This window comes from Callithrix jacchus, chromosome 8 (assembly GCF_049354715.1).
Source record: "Callithrix jacchus isolate 240 chromosome 8, calJac240_pri, whole genome shotgun sequence".
Lineage (NCBI taxonomy): Eukaryota > Metazoa > Chordata > Mammalia > Primates > Cebidae > Callithrix > Callithrix jacchus.
In genome coordinates, this window is record NC_133509.1 from 4,836,255 (window position 1) to 4,855,006 (window position 18,752).

General features: G+C 41.3%; 1 protein-coding gene across 2 annotated transcripts in view; it reads left to right on the forward strand.

The window, feature by feature from the left end:
* Positions 1-17,707, forward strand: part of MINDY2 (MINDY lysine 48 deubiquitinase 2) — an 86,324-nt gene extending 68,617 nt beyond the window's left edge. The window contains exons 7-9 of one of the 2 annotated variants that reach the window (XM_035258725.3): positions 7,868-8,041; positions 13,835-14,026; positions 15,372-17,707. In XM_035258725.3, coding sequence (XP_035114616.2) covers positions 7,868-8,041; positions 13,835-14,026; positions 15,372-15,500 — 495 coding nt within the window. In that variant the 3' untranslated portion in view covers positions 15,501-17,707. The remainder of the gene's footprint in view (positions 1-7,867; positions 8,042-13,834; positions 14,027-15,371) is intronic. The other variant, XM_035258726.3, reaches the window with a different exon arrangement.
* The last annotated feature ends 1,045 nt before the right edge of the window (positions 17,708-18,752 follow it).

Below are 18,752 nucleotides of genomic sequence, written 5' to 3' on the forward strand. Positions count from 1 at the left end.
AGGTGGATCACTTGAGTTCAGGAGTTCAAGACCAGCCTGACCAACATGGTGAAACCCTGTCTCTTCTAAAAATACAAAAGTTAGCCGGGCATAGTGGTACATGCCTGTAATGCCAGCTACTCAGAAGTCTGAGGCAGGGGAGTCACTTGAAGCAGGGAGGCGGAGGTTGCAGTGAGCCGAGATTGTGCTACTGCACCCCAGCGTGGGAGACAGAGCAAGACTCCATCTCAAAAAAAAAATATATACTTTCAGCAAACAGTAAATTTAACATCTAGGTAGAGTGCTTTTCTACCTGAGTGGCGTTTATAACTAGGGGTTCATCATCATAAATTGCCAGTCTATAATAAACTGGCCATCAGACATAAATATCTATAGTTCTGTTATTTTGTTAGTGGAGCTATCTCTTTTTTTTTTTTGGAGACACAGTCTTGCGCTGTTGCCCAGGCTGGAGTGCAGTGGTGCAGTCTCAGCTCACCACAACCTCGGACTGGTGTTGAACTCCTGACCTCATGATCCGCCTGTCTCAGCCTCACAAACTGCTGGGATTACAGGCAGGAGCCACCATGCCTGGCCTAGTGGGGCTACTTTTTAAGGATTTTTTTTTTTTTTAAGATGGAGTTTCACTTTGTTGCCCAGGCTGGAGTGCAGTGGCACTATCTCAGCTCATCACAACCTCAGGCTGGTCTTGAACTCCTGACCCCGTGATCTGCCCACCTCACCCTCCCAAAGTGCTGGGATTACAGGCGATAGCCACTGTGCCCAGCCTAGTGGGGCTATTTTTTAAGGAATTTTTTTTTTTTTTTTTAAGATGGAGTCTCACTCAGTTGCCCAGGCTGGAGTGCGTGGCACAGTGTCAGCTCACTGCAACCTCCACCTCCCAGGTTCAAGCAGCTCTGCTGCCTCGGCCTCCCAAGTAGTTGGGATTACAGGTGGATGCCACCACTCCCAGCTAATTTTTTTTTAGTAGAAATGGGTGCACCGTATTGTCCAAACTGGTCTCAAAGCCCTGACTTCAAGTGATCTCCCACATTGACCTTCCAAAGTCCTAGGATTATAGGCATGAGCTAATGAGCCCAGCCTAATTTTTATTAGGACTTTTCAGAGAGGATCTTTATGCTTCCAGGTATTCATGATTATATTGTATCATTAGCATACCAGGACCTAGGCAAACGGGAAAGTCTGTGATGGCAGGACAAAAATGATTAACAAGGAAGGGCCATCTCCAGTTTTTTTTACTCGTTGTACCAATTTCCTTAGGACTTTACGAAACCCTATTTATGAAAATTTTTTTGCTATTTATTTATTTAATTTTTTGAGTGTGTGTTAAGATCTTTTGTCATCCAAAGCGTAGAGGTACATACACTTTATATGTACAGGGAAGGGGGATATATGTGATTAGAGGGGAAGGGTTATTTTTTTTTTTTTTTTTTTTTTTTTTTCTGAGACGGAGTTTCGCTCTTGTTACCCAGGCCAGAGTGCAATGGCGCGATCTCGGCTCACCGCAACCTCCGCCTCCTGGGTTCAGGCAATTCTCCTGCCTCAGCCTCCTGAGTAGCTGGGATTACAGGCACGCGCCACCGTGCCCAGCTAATTTTTTGTATTTTTAGTAGAGACGGGGTTTCACCATGTTGACCAGGATGGTCTCGATCTGTTGACCTCGTGATCCACCCGCCTCGGCCTCCCAAAGTGCTGGGATTACAGGCTTGAGCCACCGCGCCCGGCCGAGGGGAAGGGTTATTAATGGCATTGTTTAAGACTATCTCTGTCCTAACTCCTGTCTGGTTTGGTTTTTTTTTGAGATGGAGTCTCACTCTTTTGTCCAGGCTGGAGTGCGGTGGCACAGTCTTGGCTCACTGCAACCTCTGCCTCTCTGGTTCAAGTGCTTCTGCTTCAGCCTCTTAAGTAGCTGGGATTACAGGCACCTGCCACCACATCTGGCTAATTTTTGTATTTTTAGTAGGGATGGGGTTTCACCGTGTTGGCCAGGCTGGTCTCAAACTCTTGACCTCAGGCAATCCACCCACCTCAGCCTTCCAAAGTTTGGGGATTACAGGTGTGAGCCACCGCACCTGGCCTAGGGTTAGGCTTTTTAGTGACCCTCGATACAGCAAAGTGGTGTTTAGAGGACCAGTAAGTGGTGTTCGGTATACTGAACCATGAAAAGTATTCAGAAGTTTTAGAAACATGTGTATACTTGTCAATGGACAAAGTATTCTCTGTTATTAACTTCATGATTTATTCTTTGTTTATTTTTACCGCACTCGATTTTATCTTTTTTACTTTTTTTGAGACAGTTTCTCTGTCATCCAGGCTGGAGTGCAACAGCATGATCTCGGCTCCCTGCAACCTCCGCCTCCCAGATTCAAGCAATTCTCGTGCCTCAGCCTCCTGAGTAGCTGGGATTACAAGCGTATGCCACCATGCTCAGCTAATTTTTGGTGTTTTTAGTAGAGATGGGGTTTTGCCATGTTGCCTAGCCTAGTCTCGAACTCCTGACCTCAGGCAATCTACCCACCTCAGCCACCCAAAGTGCTAGGATTACAGGCCTGAGCCACCATGTCTGGCCTTGACTTTAACTTTATAGACTTTTGTAAGCCTTCTGCCATCATGGGGTCACAATGGATGTATTAAATGACCCATTTTCTGTGAATATTATCTACCAGTCAACCTCACACTTCCAACTAGAATAGTATGAACAGTGATTTTTACTGCACAGAACATTTTCTCTGACCCCAGATATTAATTGACTTGGAAAGTCCTCTCATCATTCCTAGTTTTGTGGTTTACTGTTGCTAGATTCTGGACAAATACCTCTGGGTTTCTTTCATCACTAACAAAGTCAAGTCCATTTCTGTTAGTTATTACTTGTAATAACATCCTCCATGAACCTTTCATTAAACTTTTTATTCCTCACCTGTCCATTGGCAACAAATAAGGATACCCCTGATTTCTGCTATCATTTATATCACTTATTTCCTTGTACTTCTACCTGGTTTTCTACAATTAAACTGGGCAGATCATCTTTGCAAAATACACATTGACCTCACGATTTTATTTTTATTTTATTTATTTATTTTTGTGAGACAGTTTCATTCTGTCACCTGGGCTGGAGTGCAGTGGCATGATCTTGGCTCACTGCAACCTCCGCCTCCTGGGTTCAAGAGATTCTCATGCCTCAGACTCCTGAGTAGCTGGGATTACAGGTGCACACTACCGTATCCAGCTAATTTTTTGTATTTTTAGTAGAGACAGGGTTTCACCATGTTGGCCAGCCTGTGGTCTTGAACTCCTGACCTAAAGCGATCCACCCACCTCGGCCACCCAAAGTGCTGGGATTACAGGCGTGAGCTATTGCACCAAGCCATCCTCATGATCTTCTTATAAGTAATTTTAATTTGGGGGTCCAGATACAGTGGCTTATGGCTGTAATCACAACACTTTGGGAGGCTCATGATTCTGTGAAGGGTGGCTATTATCTCACTTTATAGCTGAGAGAAGACTTAAAGACCCTAAGTAACTTGCCCAAGACCACTTAGCCTAGACGCATTTCCAGTCTGACTTTCAAGTTCACTTGTAAGTTGACTTTCAAGTCAACAACTATGCTTTACTGCCTCTCTGGGTGGATAAGAAAGTGCTTTGTGGATAAGACTATATTTGTTAAGTAGGAGTGAAGTTCATTTCTGAGTACTTAAAATACTTTAGAAACTCTCTTAGAAATGTATACATTTTCTTTCTTTTTTTTTCTTTTTTTTTTTTTTTCCAGAACAGTGGCTTATGGCACTTACGGCTTTGAGACAGTCTCATTCTGTCACCCAGGATGGAGTGCAGTGGCACTATCTCTACTCACTGCAACCTCCGCCTCATAGGTTTAAGCAATTCTCCTACCTCAGCCTCTCAAGTAGTTGGGACTACAGGCGTGTGCCACCATCTGTGGCTAATTTTTTGTATTCTTAGTAGAGACTGGGCTTCAGCATGTTGGCCAGGATGTTTTCAATCTGTTGACACTCCCAAAGTGCTGGGATTACCGGCATGAGTCACCGCACCCAAGCCAAGTAATTTGTTTTTTGGTGGTGGGTTTTCTTTTGGATGGGGGACAGAGTCTTGCTGTTTCCCAGGCTGGAGTGCAGTGGCACAATCTTGGCTTACTGCAACCTCCACCTCATGGGCTCAGGTGATTCTCCTACCTCAGCCTCCTGAGTAGCTGAGACTACAGGCAGGCGCCACTACACCTAGCTAATTTTTTTTATATTTTTAGCAGAGGTGGGGTTTTACTATGTTGGTCAGGCAGGTCTCAAACTCCTGACCTCAAGTGATACACCCACCTCAACCTCCCAAAGTGCTGGGATTACAGGCGTGAGCCACCATACCTGGTCTAGAGGTGTTAAAGTAATTTGAATCCAAGTTAGTTAACCAAAAATCTTCAGCCAGTGCTTTCCTCCATATTGGATTACAAAAGAACACTGAATGAAAATTTATTCTATCTAAAAATACCCTCATACATTAATTCTACATGGAGTAGTTCCTTGTATTAGCAACATCATCACGATTTGTAAATTGATAAAGTGGAAGAAAACTTGTCAAATTTAGTAATATTTTATAAATTTGCAAATTGTGACAATATCGACTTTTTTTTTTTTTTGAGACGGAGTTTCGCTCTTGTTACCCAGACTGGAGTGCAATGGCGCGATCTCGGCTCACCGCAACCTCTGCCTCCTAGGTTCAGGCAATTCTCCTGCCTCAGCCTCCTGAGTAGCTGGGATTACAGGCACGCGCCACCACGCCCAGCTAATTTTTTGTATTTTTAGTAGAGACGGGGTTTCACCATGTTGACCAGGATGGTCTCGATCTCTTGACCTTGTGATCCACCTGCCTTGGCCTCCCAAAGTGCTGGGATTACAGGCTTGAGCCACCGTACCCAGCAGACATTTTATATAATATGCATTAATTTAAGAATATGATGTATTGGTTGGGCACAGTGGCTCACATCTGGAATTCCAGCACTTTGGGAGGCCATGGCAGCCAGATCACTTAAGGCCAGGAGTTCAAGACCAGGCTGGCTAACATGGCAAAACCTCGTCTCTACCAAAATTACAAAAATTAGCTGTGTGTGGCATTTCATCCCTGTAAGGATATGAAATAAAGACTTAAATCCAAGACCTCAAACTATGAAATGACTAAAAGAAAACATTGGAAACACTTTCTAGGACATTGGAGTGAGCAAATATTTCTTGGGTAATACCCCACGAGCATAGGCAATCAAAGTGAAAGAGGACAAATGGGACCGTATCAAGTTTAAAAGAATTCTTTACAGCAAAGGATACATGCAACAAAGTGGCCAGGCACGGTGACTCACACCTGTAATCCTAGCACTTCGGGTAGATTACCTGAGCTCAGGAGTTTGAGATCAGCCTGGCCAATACGGCAAAACCCCATCTCTGCTAAAAATATAAAAAAAACAGGCATAGTGGTATGCTCCTGTAATTGCAGCTACTTGGGGGGCTGAGGCAAGAAAATTGCTTGAACCCAGGAGGCTGAGGCCTCAGTGAGCCGAGATCACAACACTGCGCTCCTGGGCTGTAGAGTGAGATCCTGCCTTAAAAAAAAAAAAAAAAAAAAAAAAGCGAAGGTACAACCCACAAACAAAATGGAAGAAACATTTGCAAACTACCCATTTGACAAGGGATTAATCATCAGAGTATATGAGGAGCTCAAACAGCTCTCTAGGGGAAAAAAAAATCTCATAAATTTAAAATGGGAAAATGATTTTAATAAACGTTTCTCAAAAGAAATGCAAATGGGGCTGGGTGTGCTGGCTCACACCTGTAATCCCAGCACCTTGGGAGGCCAAGGTGGGAAGATACTTGAGGTCAGGAATTCAAGACCAGCCTGGCCAACATGGTGAAATTCCATCTCTGCTAAAAATAGAAAAATTAGCCAGGTGTGGTGGTGGCCAGCACCTGTAATCCCAGCTTCTCAGGAGACTGACACAGGAGACTCACTTGAACCTGGGAGATGGAGATTTCAGTGAGCCAAGATTGCACCACTGCACTTCCAGCCTGGCCAACAAAGTGAGACTCCCATCTCAAAAAAAAAAAAAAAAAGACATACAGATGGCAGACAGGTATCTGAAAAGGTGCTGAACATCACTGGTCATCTGAGAAATGCAAATCAAAAGTACTTTGAGATATTATCTCACCCCAATTAAAATGTCTTTATTCCAAAAGACAGACATTAACAAATGCTGGTGAGGAAGTGGAGAAAAGGGCACCCTCATACACTGTTGATGGGAATATAAATCAGTACAACCACTATGGAAAACAATTAAGAAGTTCCTCAAAGAACTAAAAGTAGAGCTGTCATACAATCCAGCAATCCTACTCCTAAGAATATAACCGAAAGAAAGGAAGTCCGTGTATCAAAGAGGTGTCTGCACTCCCATGTTCATTGCAACACTATTTGCAATAGCCAAGATTTGGAAGTAAGCTGTGTCCATTGACAGACAAGTAGATAAAGAAAATATGGTGTACATACACAGTGGAGTACTCTGGAACCATAAAACAGAGTAAGACCCTGTCATCTGTAACAACACGGGTGGAACTGGAGGTCATTGTGTTAAGTGAGATAAGCCAGGCACAGAAAGGCACATTTTGCATCTTCTTAGTTTTGGGGACTAGAAATTAGAACAATTGAACTCACAGAGATAGAGTAGAATGATGGTTACCAGAGGCTGGGATGGCTATTTGGAGGCAGGTGGGATGGATGGTTAATGGGAGTAAAAAAATTATATAGAATGACTGAGACCTAGCTTTTGCTAACACAAGAGTGTGATATAGTAAAAAATAATTTAATTGTACATTTTAAAATAAGTAAGATTGGAGGAGTTGGAGGAAACAAAAAGAGTTTATAACCGGGCATGGTGGTTATACACATGCCTATAGTCCCAGCTACTAGGGAGCTGAGGCAGGAGAATTGCTTGAACCTGGGAGGGGGACGGAGGTTGCAGTGAGCTGAGATTGCACCATTGCACTCCAGCCTGGGTGACAGAGTGAGACTCCGTCTCAAAAAACAAAAGTTAAAAAGTTAAAGAAAAAAAAGAGTGTAATTGTATTGTTTGTAGCAAAAACAGTAAATGCTTGAGGAGATGGATACCACATTTACCCTCACGTGATTATTATGCATTGCATGCCTGTATCAAAATACCTCATGTAACACAAATACATATACCTACTGTGTATCCACAAAAAATAAAAATTGAAATATATATATTTACATGCACACACAGACTCGGGATGTCAGGAAAATGCAATCAATACTACGCAATTTGGTGCCACAACAAGGGCAGAACAGTTGCACTGTATCTCTCTTATGGTATACAACAGAACTACAACGATAATACGAAATAGGCACAGAGCGTTATTAGGGTGTAAAACGAGCAGCTAATGGTACAGAGAAAGGAAAAACTGGTATGGATTGGATTAGTCATACAGGCATAATTGAAAAAAAAACAGGCAACATGGTATCATTTTTTGTGACTGTAATGTATTTTTCAGGAAGTTGTATAGTACTTTTCTATTTTGTGAAATAAGATTATAAACTCCCCAAAGCTGTTTATAAGCTATATATTAGCTGAGCATGCCAAGAGCTCTTATTTCTTGTTATAGTGTAGTATGTCAGCTATAAACTGTACTCAAAGCCGGGTGGATTTCAGGAAGTAAAATATCTACTTGGTCTATTTACTGTGTTGTACAGATCTAAACAATAGAAACGTTTAATATATTCTGAAGATACAGATGATAAAACTTTCCTTAAATATTAACTAGTTTTGATGAATTTAACAGTCCTTTTTCTTTTATTACATCTTATTAAGGGTCAACTGTATTTGTTGGTAACGGACCAGGGGTTTCTCACTGAAGAAAAGGTTGTTTGGGAAAGCCTGCACAACGTAGATGGTGATGGAAATTTCTGTGACTCAGAATTTCATCTTCGGCCTCCTTCAGATCCTGAAACTGTATACAAGGGACAGCAAGATCAGATAGATCAGGTACATTTGTATTGCCTTCTTTATAGTGCTTAAAATGCTCGTTTTTTTTCAAATGTCAATTCAGTTATCCAGAGTTTTTCAACTAAAGATTAATTCATCAATATACTTGTGAAATTTTCCTGGCACTTCCTGAATAGTTGGTGATGATTCTACATGGACATTAATTACATACTTTGGTGCCGAAGGCCAGATCACACTGAACTGTGAAGGTCATGGTAAGAAGTTCGAATTTTATTGTAACTGCACTAGGGAGGTGATGTCAAGTATTAAACACGGAAGTGATGTGATCTTCTTTACCTTTTTGAAAGACTAATATTTGTTTTTTTTGTTTTAAAGACAGGGTTTCACCATGTTGGTCAGGCTGGTCTTGAACTCCCGACCTCAGGTGATCCGCCCACCTTGGCCTCCAAAGTGCTTGGATTACAGGCGTGAGCCACCACGCCTGGCCCGAAAGACTAATATTTGGAGAATACATAGTAAGGATACAGGTGTAAGCAGAGACGAACATTCCAAGCAAGAGCTGATGATGGCTTAGCCTTGGTGGGTACAGATGAAGAGATGAGCACATATTTGAGCTGTATTTTGACTAGTTAGAAAAACTAAAGGAGAGAGAATCTGGAAGGTAGCATGTACTGTATAAAGAATAGGCGGGTATTCTAAACCTTAGAGGCCAAGGTAAGGAAGAGTAGACATTTATAGCAAGAGATGTACTAGTGAATAGAACTTGCACTTAGAACTAAGACAGATGAGTTTTTTGTTTTTTTTTTTAACAGATGAGATTTTTGCCTGCCATAAATGGGCGGGCTTGGAGTCACAGGTCTGTTTATTATTAGAAGTATGATGGTGATGTGGATTTTTCCCTGACTGAGGCAGAAATATGGTCATATTAAACAGTTGGCATACATTTCACTCATAACAATTTAAGTGCACAAAGACTGTTCAGTTAGCCAGTATTCAGTGGGGAGTTGTATTCCTGGCACCATTATTAGGTCCTAGAGCTACAAAGATAAATCATTCAGTCCTGTCCTTGAAGATGCTATAGGGGAGGAAGATATTTGACCAACTCATGTTATATGTTAAGTTCTATAATGGCCATTTGAAGAGCAGGTGTAAGTACATAGAACAATACTTAATTCAAACAAATGTGAATCTCTCTAGGACTCTTCTTCGAAAAACAGTTCTGACAGTCATTGTGCTCATTTTCCTTCAGAAGCTATACAAGGGTATTGTTTTTTAAATGTTAAGAAAAATGTGGCTGGGCGCAGTGGCTCAAGCCTGTAATCCCAGCACTTTGGGAGGCTGAGGCGGGTGGATCACGAGGTCAAGAGATCAAGACCATCCTAGTCAACATGGTGGAACCCCGTCTCTACTAAAAATACAAAAAATTAGCTGGGCATGCTGGTGCGCGCCTGTAGTCCCAGCTACTAAGGAGGCGGAGGTTGCGGTGAGCCGAGATCGCGCCATGGCACTCCAGCCTGGATAACAAGAGCGAAACTCCGTCTCAAAAAAAATGAAAAGAAAAAAGAAAAATTTGCAGGATTTTTCTAAGCTTTATGTTATATATAAAAAAAATATATTGGGCCAGGTGCAGTGGCTCACACCTGTAATCCCAACACTTTGGGAGGCCGAGGCAGGTGGATCACAAGGTCAAGAGATCGAGACCATCCTGGTCAACATGGTGAAATCCCGTCTCTACTAAAAATACAAAAAATTAGCTGGGCATGGTGGTGTGTGCCTATAACCCCAGGTATTCGGAAGGCTGAGGTAAGAGGATTGCTTGAACCCAGGAGGCTCTATTTCATTCCAGCCTAGGTGACAGAGCAAGAGTCCATCTAAAAAAAAAATAGTGGAGCAGGGGAATGAAGGCAAAGTAATACGTTGTCACAGTCCATTTAAGGTGTTTCAGTTGTTATCTGGAAGTAGCTAGAAAGGTGGATTCAAGACGATGAGGCTTGATAAAGAGCAGAGTTTAAAGAATTCAGAAGAACTTGAAGGACAAATTCTTCGTATCTTTGCATCCATAAGATAGTCATGCTATGTATGTGACAAGATCTTTACAGGCAATGACATTTTTTTTTGTGAGACAGAGTCTCACTCTGTCACCCGGGCTGGAGTACCGTGGTATGATCTCGGCTCATTGCAACCTCCACCTCCCAGGCTCAAATGATCCTCCCACCTCAGCCTCCTGAATAGCTGGGACTACAGGTGTGTGCTACCACGTCCCACCAATTTTTGTATTTTTTTTTTTTGAGACAGAGTTTTGCTCTTGTTACCCAGGCTGGATTGCAATGGCGCGATCTCGGCTCACCGCAACCTCCGCCTCCTGGGTTCAAGCAATTCTCCTGCCTTAGCCTCCCGAGTAGCTAGGACTACAGGCATGCGCCACCATGCCCAGCTAATTTTTGTATTTTTAGTAGAGACGGGGTTTCACCACGTTGACCAGGATGGTCTCGATATCTTGACCTCGTGATCCACCCGCCTTGGTCTCCCAAAGTGCTAGGATTATGGGCGTGAGCCACCGCGCCCAGCCTAATTTTTGTATTTTTAGTGGAGGCAGGCTTTCACCATGTTAACCAGACTGGTCTTGAACTCCTGGGCTCAAGTGATCTGCCCACCTTGGCCCCCTAAAATGCTGGGATTACAGGCATGAGCTATCGCACCTGGCCACAGGCAAAAACCTTTTACCCATCCTCTGCATCATTTAAAAGTCTGTTACTTTAAGGGTGGATGAGGGAGGAGGTGCACAGAGTGACCAAATTTCATTCAGCACTGACTCTTAAAAGTGGATATTAAGTTAACGCTTAACCAAAATATACCACTTTTTCTGATAAGAATTAATCTTAGTGTGTACCTGGGAGGAGGGAGAAGGTGGTTAAATAATTAAGACTATATGATTGCTACTATGTTGGCTTTAAAAATCATCTTTTAGGTTGAGTGCAACGGCTGACGTCTGTAATCCCAGCACTTTGGGAGGCCGAGGCGGGCAGATCACCTGAGGTCAGGAGTTCAAGACCAGCCTGAGCAACATGAAGAAACCATGTCTCTACTAAAAATACAAAATTAGCTGGGCACGGTGGTGCATTCTTGTAATCCCAGCTACTCAGGAGGCTGAGGCAGGAGAATCACTTGAACCCGGGAGGCAGAGGTTGCAGTGAGCTGAGATTGCGTGATCGCACTCCATCCGGGGCACCAAAAGTGAAACTCTGTCTCAAAAAAAAAAAAAGAAAGAAAAAAACGTATTTTAGATGAATATTTAATAATCTTGGGAAATTCTTATTTTTAAAAACAGAAGACTTTTGCGACACTAAATGGAAAAGAAAACCGATCATAGTAGTTTCAGAGGGTTGGTTTGAATTTGTATGTGAATGTAGAAAGAATAATAAACTACGGTTAGCAGTTGTTCTCCCTGTGTAATGATATTACGGTGATTTAAACCTTACAGTTGGTGTTCAGTTTTGTCTGAACTGTCTGTAGGCATGTGTTTCTTTTGTAAACAGGGAACTTTTTTTTTTTTATTCTTTAAACCAGTTTACTTATTTATTTGTTTATTTTTGAAATAGGGTCTCAGTCACCCAGGCTAGAGTGCAATGGTGTGAGCACAGCTCACTGCAGCCTCGACTTTCTGGGCTCAAGTGATCCTCCCACCTCAGCCTCCCCGAATTGCCGGGACTACGGGCATGGTCACCATGCCCAGCTAATTTTTTGTGTGTTTTTTGCAGAAACAGAGTTTTGCAATGTTGCTCAGGCTGCTCTCAAACTCCTGGGCTCAAGCAGCCTGCCTCCTTAGCCTTCCAGAGTGCTGGGATTATAGGTGTTTGCCATCATATCTGACTCCCCACAGCCTTTTTTTTTTTTTTTTAGCTTTCTTGAGTGCCTATATGTGGCTTCCAGAAAAGAATTTCAACCGGTGCAGTGTGGCTAACGCCTCTTTGAGAGCATCCTGACCAAAACATGGAGAAACCTCATCTCTACTAAAAGTATGAAAATTAGCCAGGATTGGTGGCGTATGCCTATAATCCCAGCTATTCAAGAGGCTGAGGCAGGAGAATCATTTGAACTCGGGAGGCAGAGGTCTCAAAAAAAAAAAGAAAAAAAATTAAAGGGCCGGGCGCGGTGGCTCAAGCCTGTAATCCCAGCACTTTGCGAGGCCAAGGCGGGTGGATCACAAGGTCAAGAGATCAAGACCATCCTGGTCAACGTGGTGAAACCCCGTCTCTACTAAAAATACAAAACATTAGTTGGGCATGGTGGTGTGTGCCTATAATCCCAGCTACTCAGGAGGCTGAGGCAGGAGAATTGCCTGAACCCAGGAGGTGGAGATTGCGGTGAGCCGAGATCGCTCCATTGCAGTCCAGCCTGGGTAACTAGAGTGAAACTCTGTCTCAAAAAAAAAAAAAAAAAATTCAAATAAATTATCCTTTTTTTTTTTTTTTTTTTTATTTTAATTTAACCAAGTCTTGCTTTGTCGGCCAAGCTGGAGTGCGGTAGCACAATCTCAGCCTCTCAGGTTCAAGTGATTCTCCTGCCTTAGCCTCCCTAGTGGCTGGAATTACAGGTATGTACCACCATACCTGGCTAATTTTTGTGTTTTTAATAAGAGACCGGGTTTCACCCTGTTGGTCAGGCTGGTCTCAAACTCCTGGGCTCAAGCGATCCACCTGCCTCGGCCTCTCAAAGTGCTGGGATTACAGGCATTAGCCACCACGCCAAGACTCCAAAAATATTTAGAACAATGATAGAATCACTGAAATAAGTTAATAGCTCCCCAAGGGAAATAAGAAGATAACTTTCATTTTAATATTTAAAATAAAATGTTTTTATTTTTTTATTAATTTTTTTGAGACGGAATCTTGCTCTGTCGCCAGGCTGAGGCAATCTCGGCTCACTGCAACCTCCACCTCCGGGTTCAAGTGATTCTTCTGCCTCAGCCTCCTGAATAGCTGGGACCACAGACGCGCGGCAGCACGCCCGGCTAATTTTTCTGTATTTTTAGTAGAGACGGGGTTTCACCATGTTGGCCAGAATGGTATTGATCTCTTGACCTTGTGATCCGCCCGCCTCGGCCTCCCAGAGTGCTCGTATTACAGGTGTGAGCCACCACGCCTGGCCCAAAACATTTTTATTTTATTATTTTTGTTTTTCTTTTTCTTTTTTTTCTTGAGACAGAGTTTTGCTCTTGTTGCCCAGGCTGGAGTACAATGGTTCAGTCTCGTCTCAGAGCAACCTCCACCTCCCAGGTTCAAGCTATTCTCCTGCCTCGGCCTCCCAAGTAGCTGGGGTTACAGGCATGTATCACCATGTCTGGCTAATTTTGTATTTTTAGTAGAGATAGTGTTTCTCCATGTTGGTCAGGCTGATTGATCTCAAACTACCAACCTCAGGTGATCCATCTGCCTCGGTCTCCCAAAGTGCTGGGATTACAGGCATGAGCCACCATGCCCGGCTGTCTTTTTTTTGTTTTTGTTGTATTCTTTTTTATAGACAGGGTCTATCTCTGTCACCCATGCTGGAGTGCAGTGAAGAGATCATAACTCACTGTAACCTAAAACTCCTGGGTTGAAGTGATCCTCCTGCCTCAGCCTTCCAAGTAGCTAGGACTACAGGTGCACACCACCATACCTGGCTGATTTTTAAACTTTTTTTTGTCGAGAAAGAGTCTTGCTATATTGCCCAGGCCTGGTATATATTTTTAAAGCTACTCTTACAGCTTTATAGATAAAACATTTATATTTGCAGTCACTTGTTCTTGGATAAAAGCTCATAGCTAATGATGATTATATTTTAATTTCCTAGGATTATCTTATGGCGTTATCTCTACAACAAGAACAGCAGAGCCAAGAGATCAATTGGGAACAAATCCCAGAAGGAATCAGTGATTTGGAACTAGCAAAGAAACTTCAAGAGGAAGAGGACAGACGGGCTTCTCAGTACTATCAGGAACAGGAACAAGCAGCAGCGGCTGCCGCTGCTTCTACACAGGCTCAGGTAAGAGTAGTGTTCTGAGTCTTCAATTTGATGGTCATGGCTGGATGCGGAAACTCACACCTGTAATCCCGGCACTTTGGGAGGCCTAGGTGGGTGGACTGCTTGAGGCCAGGAGTTTGAGACCAGCCCGGCCAACATGGCAAAACTCCATCTCTACTAAAAATACAAAAATTAGCCGGGAATGGTGGGGCACACCTGTAATCCCAGCTACTCAGGAGGCTGAGGCAGGAGAGTCAGTTAAACCTGGGAGGCAGAGGGTGCAGTGATCTGAGATTGTGCCACTGCACTCCATCCTAGGTGACAGAGCAAGACGCGAATGTCTCAAAAAAAAAAAAAATGTAATGATCACTTTAGCAATAAATTTCTGCTTTAGATAAAAAAATTTTAAATTAGGTATTAACTCTTCAATTTTATTAGGATTTTAGAATCCATGGGTTTTCTGATGTTGTCCTAAATAATTATGTTGTTGAGTAAAATTTTTTCTCCTGAGGTTCTGATTTTCAAATTTATTTTTAAAATTCATAATAGCTGCAAAGAAAATAAGCCAATTTGAACAAAGTCCTTTCTATCAGCTAGAGGGCAGAATGACCTACGACTAGAAAAAAATACTTTGGAGCCAGATAAATGTGGATTTGCATTTCCTGCTCCTGTCTTTCCTTCCTAGTTACAGCCCCTTAGATGACGTCCTCTACCTCTCTTAGCTTCTGAGAAAAAAAAAAAAAAGTTTATTATGGTATTTAATGAGGTTTTGAAGGACTATCTTTATCAAAAGGTATCACTTTTTTTTTTTAACACTTTCTAAAGTTTTAACAAACATGTCTTAAAGATATGACTTTAGGCAGTATTATCATGTTATTTATTCTATGAAATTTAGACTTCAGGAGGTCAAGACAGGTAGATCATGAGGTCAGGAGTTGGAGACCAGCCTGGCCAACATAGTGAAACCCAGTCTCTACTAAAATACAAAAAACAATCCGGGTGTGGTGGCAGGTGCCTGTAATCCCAGCTACTCATGAGGCTGAGGCAGAAGAATCACTTGAATCGGGGAGGCGGAGGCTGCAGTTTGCCGAGATTGCACCATTGCACTCCAGTCAAGGCGGCGGTGCGAGACTCCTTCTCAAAAAAAGAAAAGAAAAGAAAAATTTCATTTATTTAGAATAATGCATATATTAATTATATCCAGAATGGTAGAGGCAGTTGCTCAGATACCATGCAATATAACAGATCTGTATACCAATAGCTTCTTTTATCATCAGTGATTCCTGTCACTTTTTCTTTCTAGATAACCATAAATAAGTCCCTTAGAATAGCTGGAGTAATTTCTTCCTCTGTATTTTTCTTAAAGCAGGGCCAGCCAACACAAGCCTCTCCATCAAGTGGAAGACAATCCGGGAATAGTGAACGTAAAAGGAAGGAACCACGAGAAAAAGATAAAGAAAAAGAAAAGGAAAAAAATAGCTGTGTTATTTTGTAACAAGTGTTGGCTTCTGTTGGAACCACCTATGTGTCTTGATAAACAAAACCACGGGAGGAAAGAAGAAAATCGATCAATACCGTCTGTGCCTGATTTCCCAATGGATTCTGTTCATGTTTTTTCAGGGGAAAGTTGTTACTTAGTTACAATCAGACTTTTTCAAGTCACACAATACACTGTTTATGAGCTGGAGTTTCATGTTGCAAGTTGGAAATGCTGTGTGTTGTCATTCATAAAAAATACTGCACTTGTAGCCAGATAAGCAAATCACAGCAGATTTTGTGTCATAGTGACATTCATAACTCATCAGTTAGTAAGCTATTCTATCTTCTGTTCTAACAATGAATGGAGGTAATTGATTTAGTCTGATTCCTTCCTGAAATCTAAATATTAGCACAATAGTTTCTGAAACTTTGCACTGTTAAATTACGATCTAATCCATGAGAAACCACGGGCTTAATATAGGGATTCAAAAAAGCAAAAACAAATAAAATAATAGGAATAAATAACCCTTAATTGTATATTGGACTAGTTCAGCCCTTGAACAGCTTTACCTTTATTTAGGAATGTACATTTTAGATATTATCTTGAGAACTGAAAATGGAGCTTAGATTTAATTTAGATAGCGAAAATAAAGATTTGTATTTCTTTTCCAATAGCAAAAAGTTACATAACACTAATACTATAACCTATCAAAATCAGTATAAATGACTTTGTAGTGTTGTAAATTTTTGAGGAATTTTGGAGTCTTTATCATAGGTAACCTGGACCACAGTTACTATTTATTGACAGTGTGATTAAGTGAGGGTGTGGAGGAAAGCACAGTGGATGCCAGGCCTTGTAAATATGGGGATGTAGAAAGCAGTTCAGTGTCCACTTTTTCTAGAATTACCTTGAACCTTAAATTTTAAGTCATGTTTATTGGTAGAAAATTAAGTATACTTATTAAAATCAATGATAAAGCACATTTCTGAAAGGAAGTTAGAGATAATCTCTGTCTTGTGAAACGACATTAATAAAAACCAGAGGGCCGGGCACAGTGGCTCCCAGCACTTTGGGAGGCTGAGATAGGCGGATCATCTGAGGCCAGGAGTTCGAGACCAGCCTGGCCAACATGGTGAAACCATGTCTCTCCTAAAAATGCAAAAATTAGCCAGGCCTGGTGGTGTATGCCTGTAATCCCAGCTCCTTGGGATGCTGAGGCAGGAGAATCGCTTGAACCTAGGAGTTGGAGGTTGCAGTGAGCTGAGATCACGCTGTTGCACTCCAGCCTGGGTGACCAAGCAAGGCTTCATCTTAAAAGAAAAAAAAAATCTGATAGTAGCTCAGAATTTTGGAGGAATTTATGTAAAAGCAATCAGAGTTTTTAACTTATGGGAACCAAATAAAACTATAACCTCTTAGAGTGTTTATAGAACTCAGAAATAATATTTATTTAACTTTATCATGAGGCAATGCATATTTTCCTGTATTTCTAGGTATAGTTTGGAAAACTGTCCTTTATAGTCCGTTTTATATGCCTTATATTTGAAAATGTTTTAGTCATTTTTGAAAGACTGTTGCTGCTGCACATAGTTGTGCGCTTTACATTCTAAGCTTCAGTACATTTCTTTCTTTACGAGCATCATAATCTGACCTGCGCATCCACTTGGAGAATGTTTTTTTGTGTGTGTGGTCTAGCGTGACAAAAGACCACAAAAATGTGTGGTCTAGATGTTTTCAACTATGTCATTAACTTTATGATCCAAGAGCAGTTATAGGACAAATCTATATGTAAAGATAAAGTCTTATTTATGGAAGGAATTATTCTAAGGGAAAAATCCAGGGTCAAGCTGTATCTTTTATGTCCTCTATATTGCATGTCTATTCTGTTACACAGTTTGTTATTTCTTCAAACTTCCTGTGGTAGCATGATAAATCATCAGAGAACCTGTTTGGGATATAAAACTTTGATAGAAAATATTTGATGAGTATCTTGATAATAACCTAGAATATGTATACCTTAGTAAAATAACCACATATACTACAGAACTCTCTGTTGGCTCAAACAGGTTGACCTCAATCCAAGTTTACTCTTGTTATCACTCTATTGGCTGCAGGAGGAAACTCGAACTTCAGGGTTTGTTTTTCCCAGGATAGATAGTAGTGATAATGCATTGTATTTTAATATGAAAAACAAACCAGTAAACCTTGAGAAACTTTAAAAAGCATAGTCGAGGCATATTTTTTCATAATTATATACTTACTATTTATTGCCCATGGAAAATATATGTGTAGAAGTATTTCTTCTGTTATTTGTTACTATCGTGTTGATTTGTTCCAAAGATAATACTGCCGACTGCATTCCCTCTGGAAGGAAAGGAAACAAACTCACTCACAACCAGCAGTGCTGCTCTCAGATAAGTAGATAGATGTCAGTGTATACTTACAGGGAAAAACTAAAACGTTTCATTTGTTAATTCAGCCTTTTTCTATGTAATATTTCCAAGTAAGACTCTTACATTCCTGGAATTTAGTTGGATATAGCCAGAATAATAATGATAAAATGTTTGCTTTGATTACTGTTGGAGGGGGAATGAAATATTCAATTGTATTAAACAAAGTTTTCAGAGAGACTGAATTCATGTCCTTGAAGATTATAAAGAATTTAGATCATGCCTGTAATCCCAGCACTTAGGGAGGCTGAGGCAGGTACAACACCTGAGATCAGGAGTTTGAGACCAGCCTAGCCAACACAGCAAAACCCTGTCTCTACTAAAAATACAAAAATTAGCCAAGGGTAGTGGCAGATAGTTGTCATCCCAGCTACTTCAGAGGCTGAGGCAGGAGAATCACTTGAAACCAGGAGACAGAGTTTGCAGTGAGCCGACATCACACCACTGCATGCCAGCCTGGGCAACAGAGCAAGCAAGACTCCATCTGAAAAAAAAAAGAAAAAAAATTTAGAATGATTTTGTCTTTATTTTCTTAAATTTTGCCCAAGGTAACATGTTATATATCCAGGCATTTCATTGCTGGTTTGAGTATATAGGATTTTTATAGTGGTATATTAAAGTCTTTCCTTCCCAGTATTTTGTAATACTTGAAAATTATTACATGTACAGTGCTAACAAAAGTTAGAACTTAAACGTTTTTGTTTTTATTGTTTATAGGCTAGATTAGGGACACATTTGCTTCAAGCAGATCATCATTAGATTTGAAAAAGAGGCAGATGAATGAAGAAATGCGGTCATTGCACCTTCCTTTTACTTT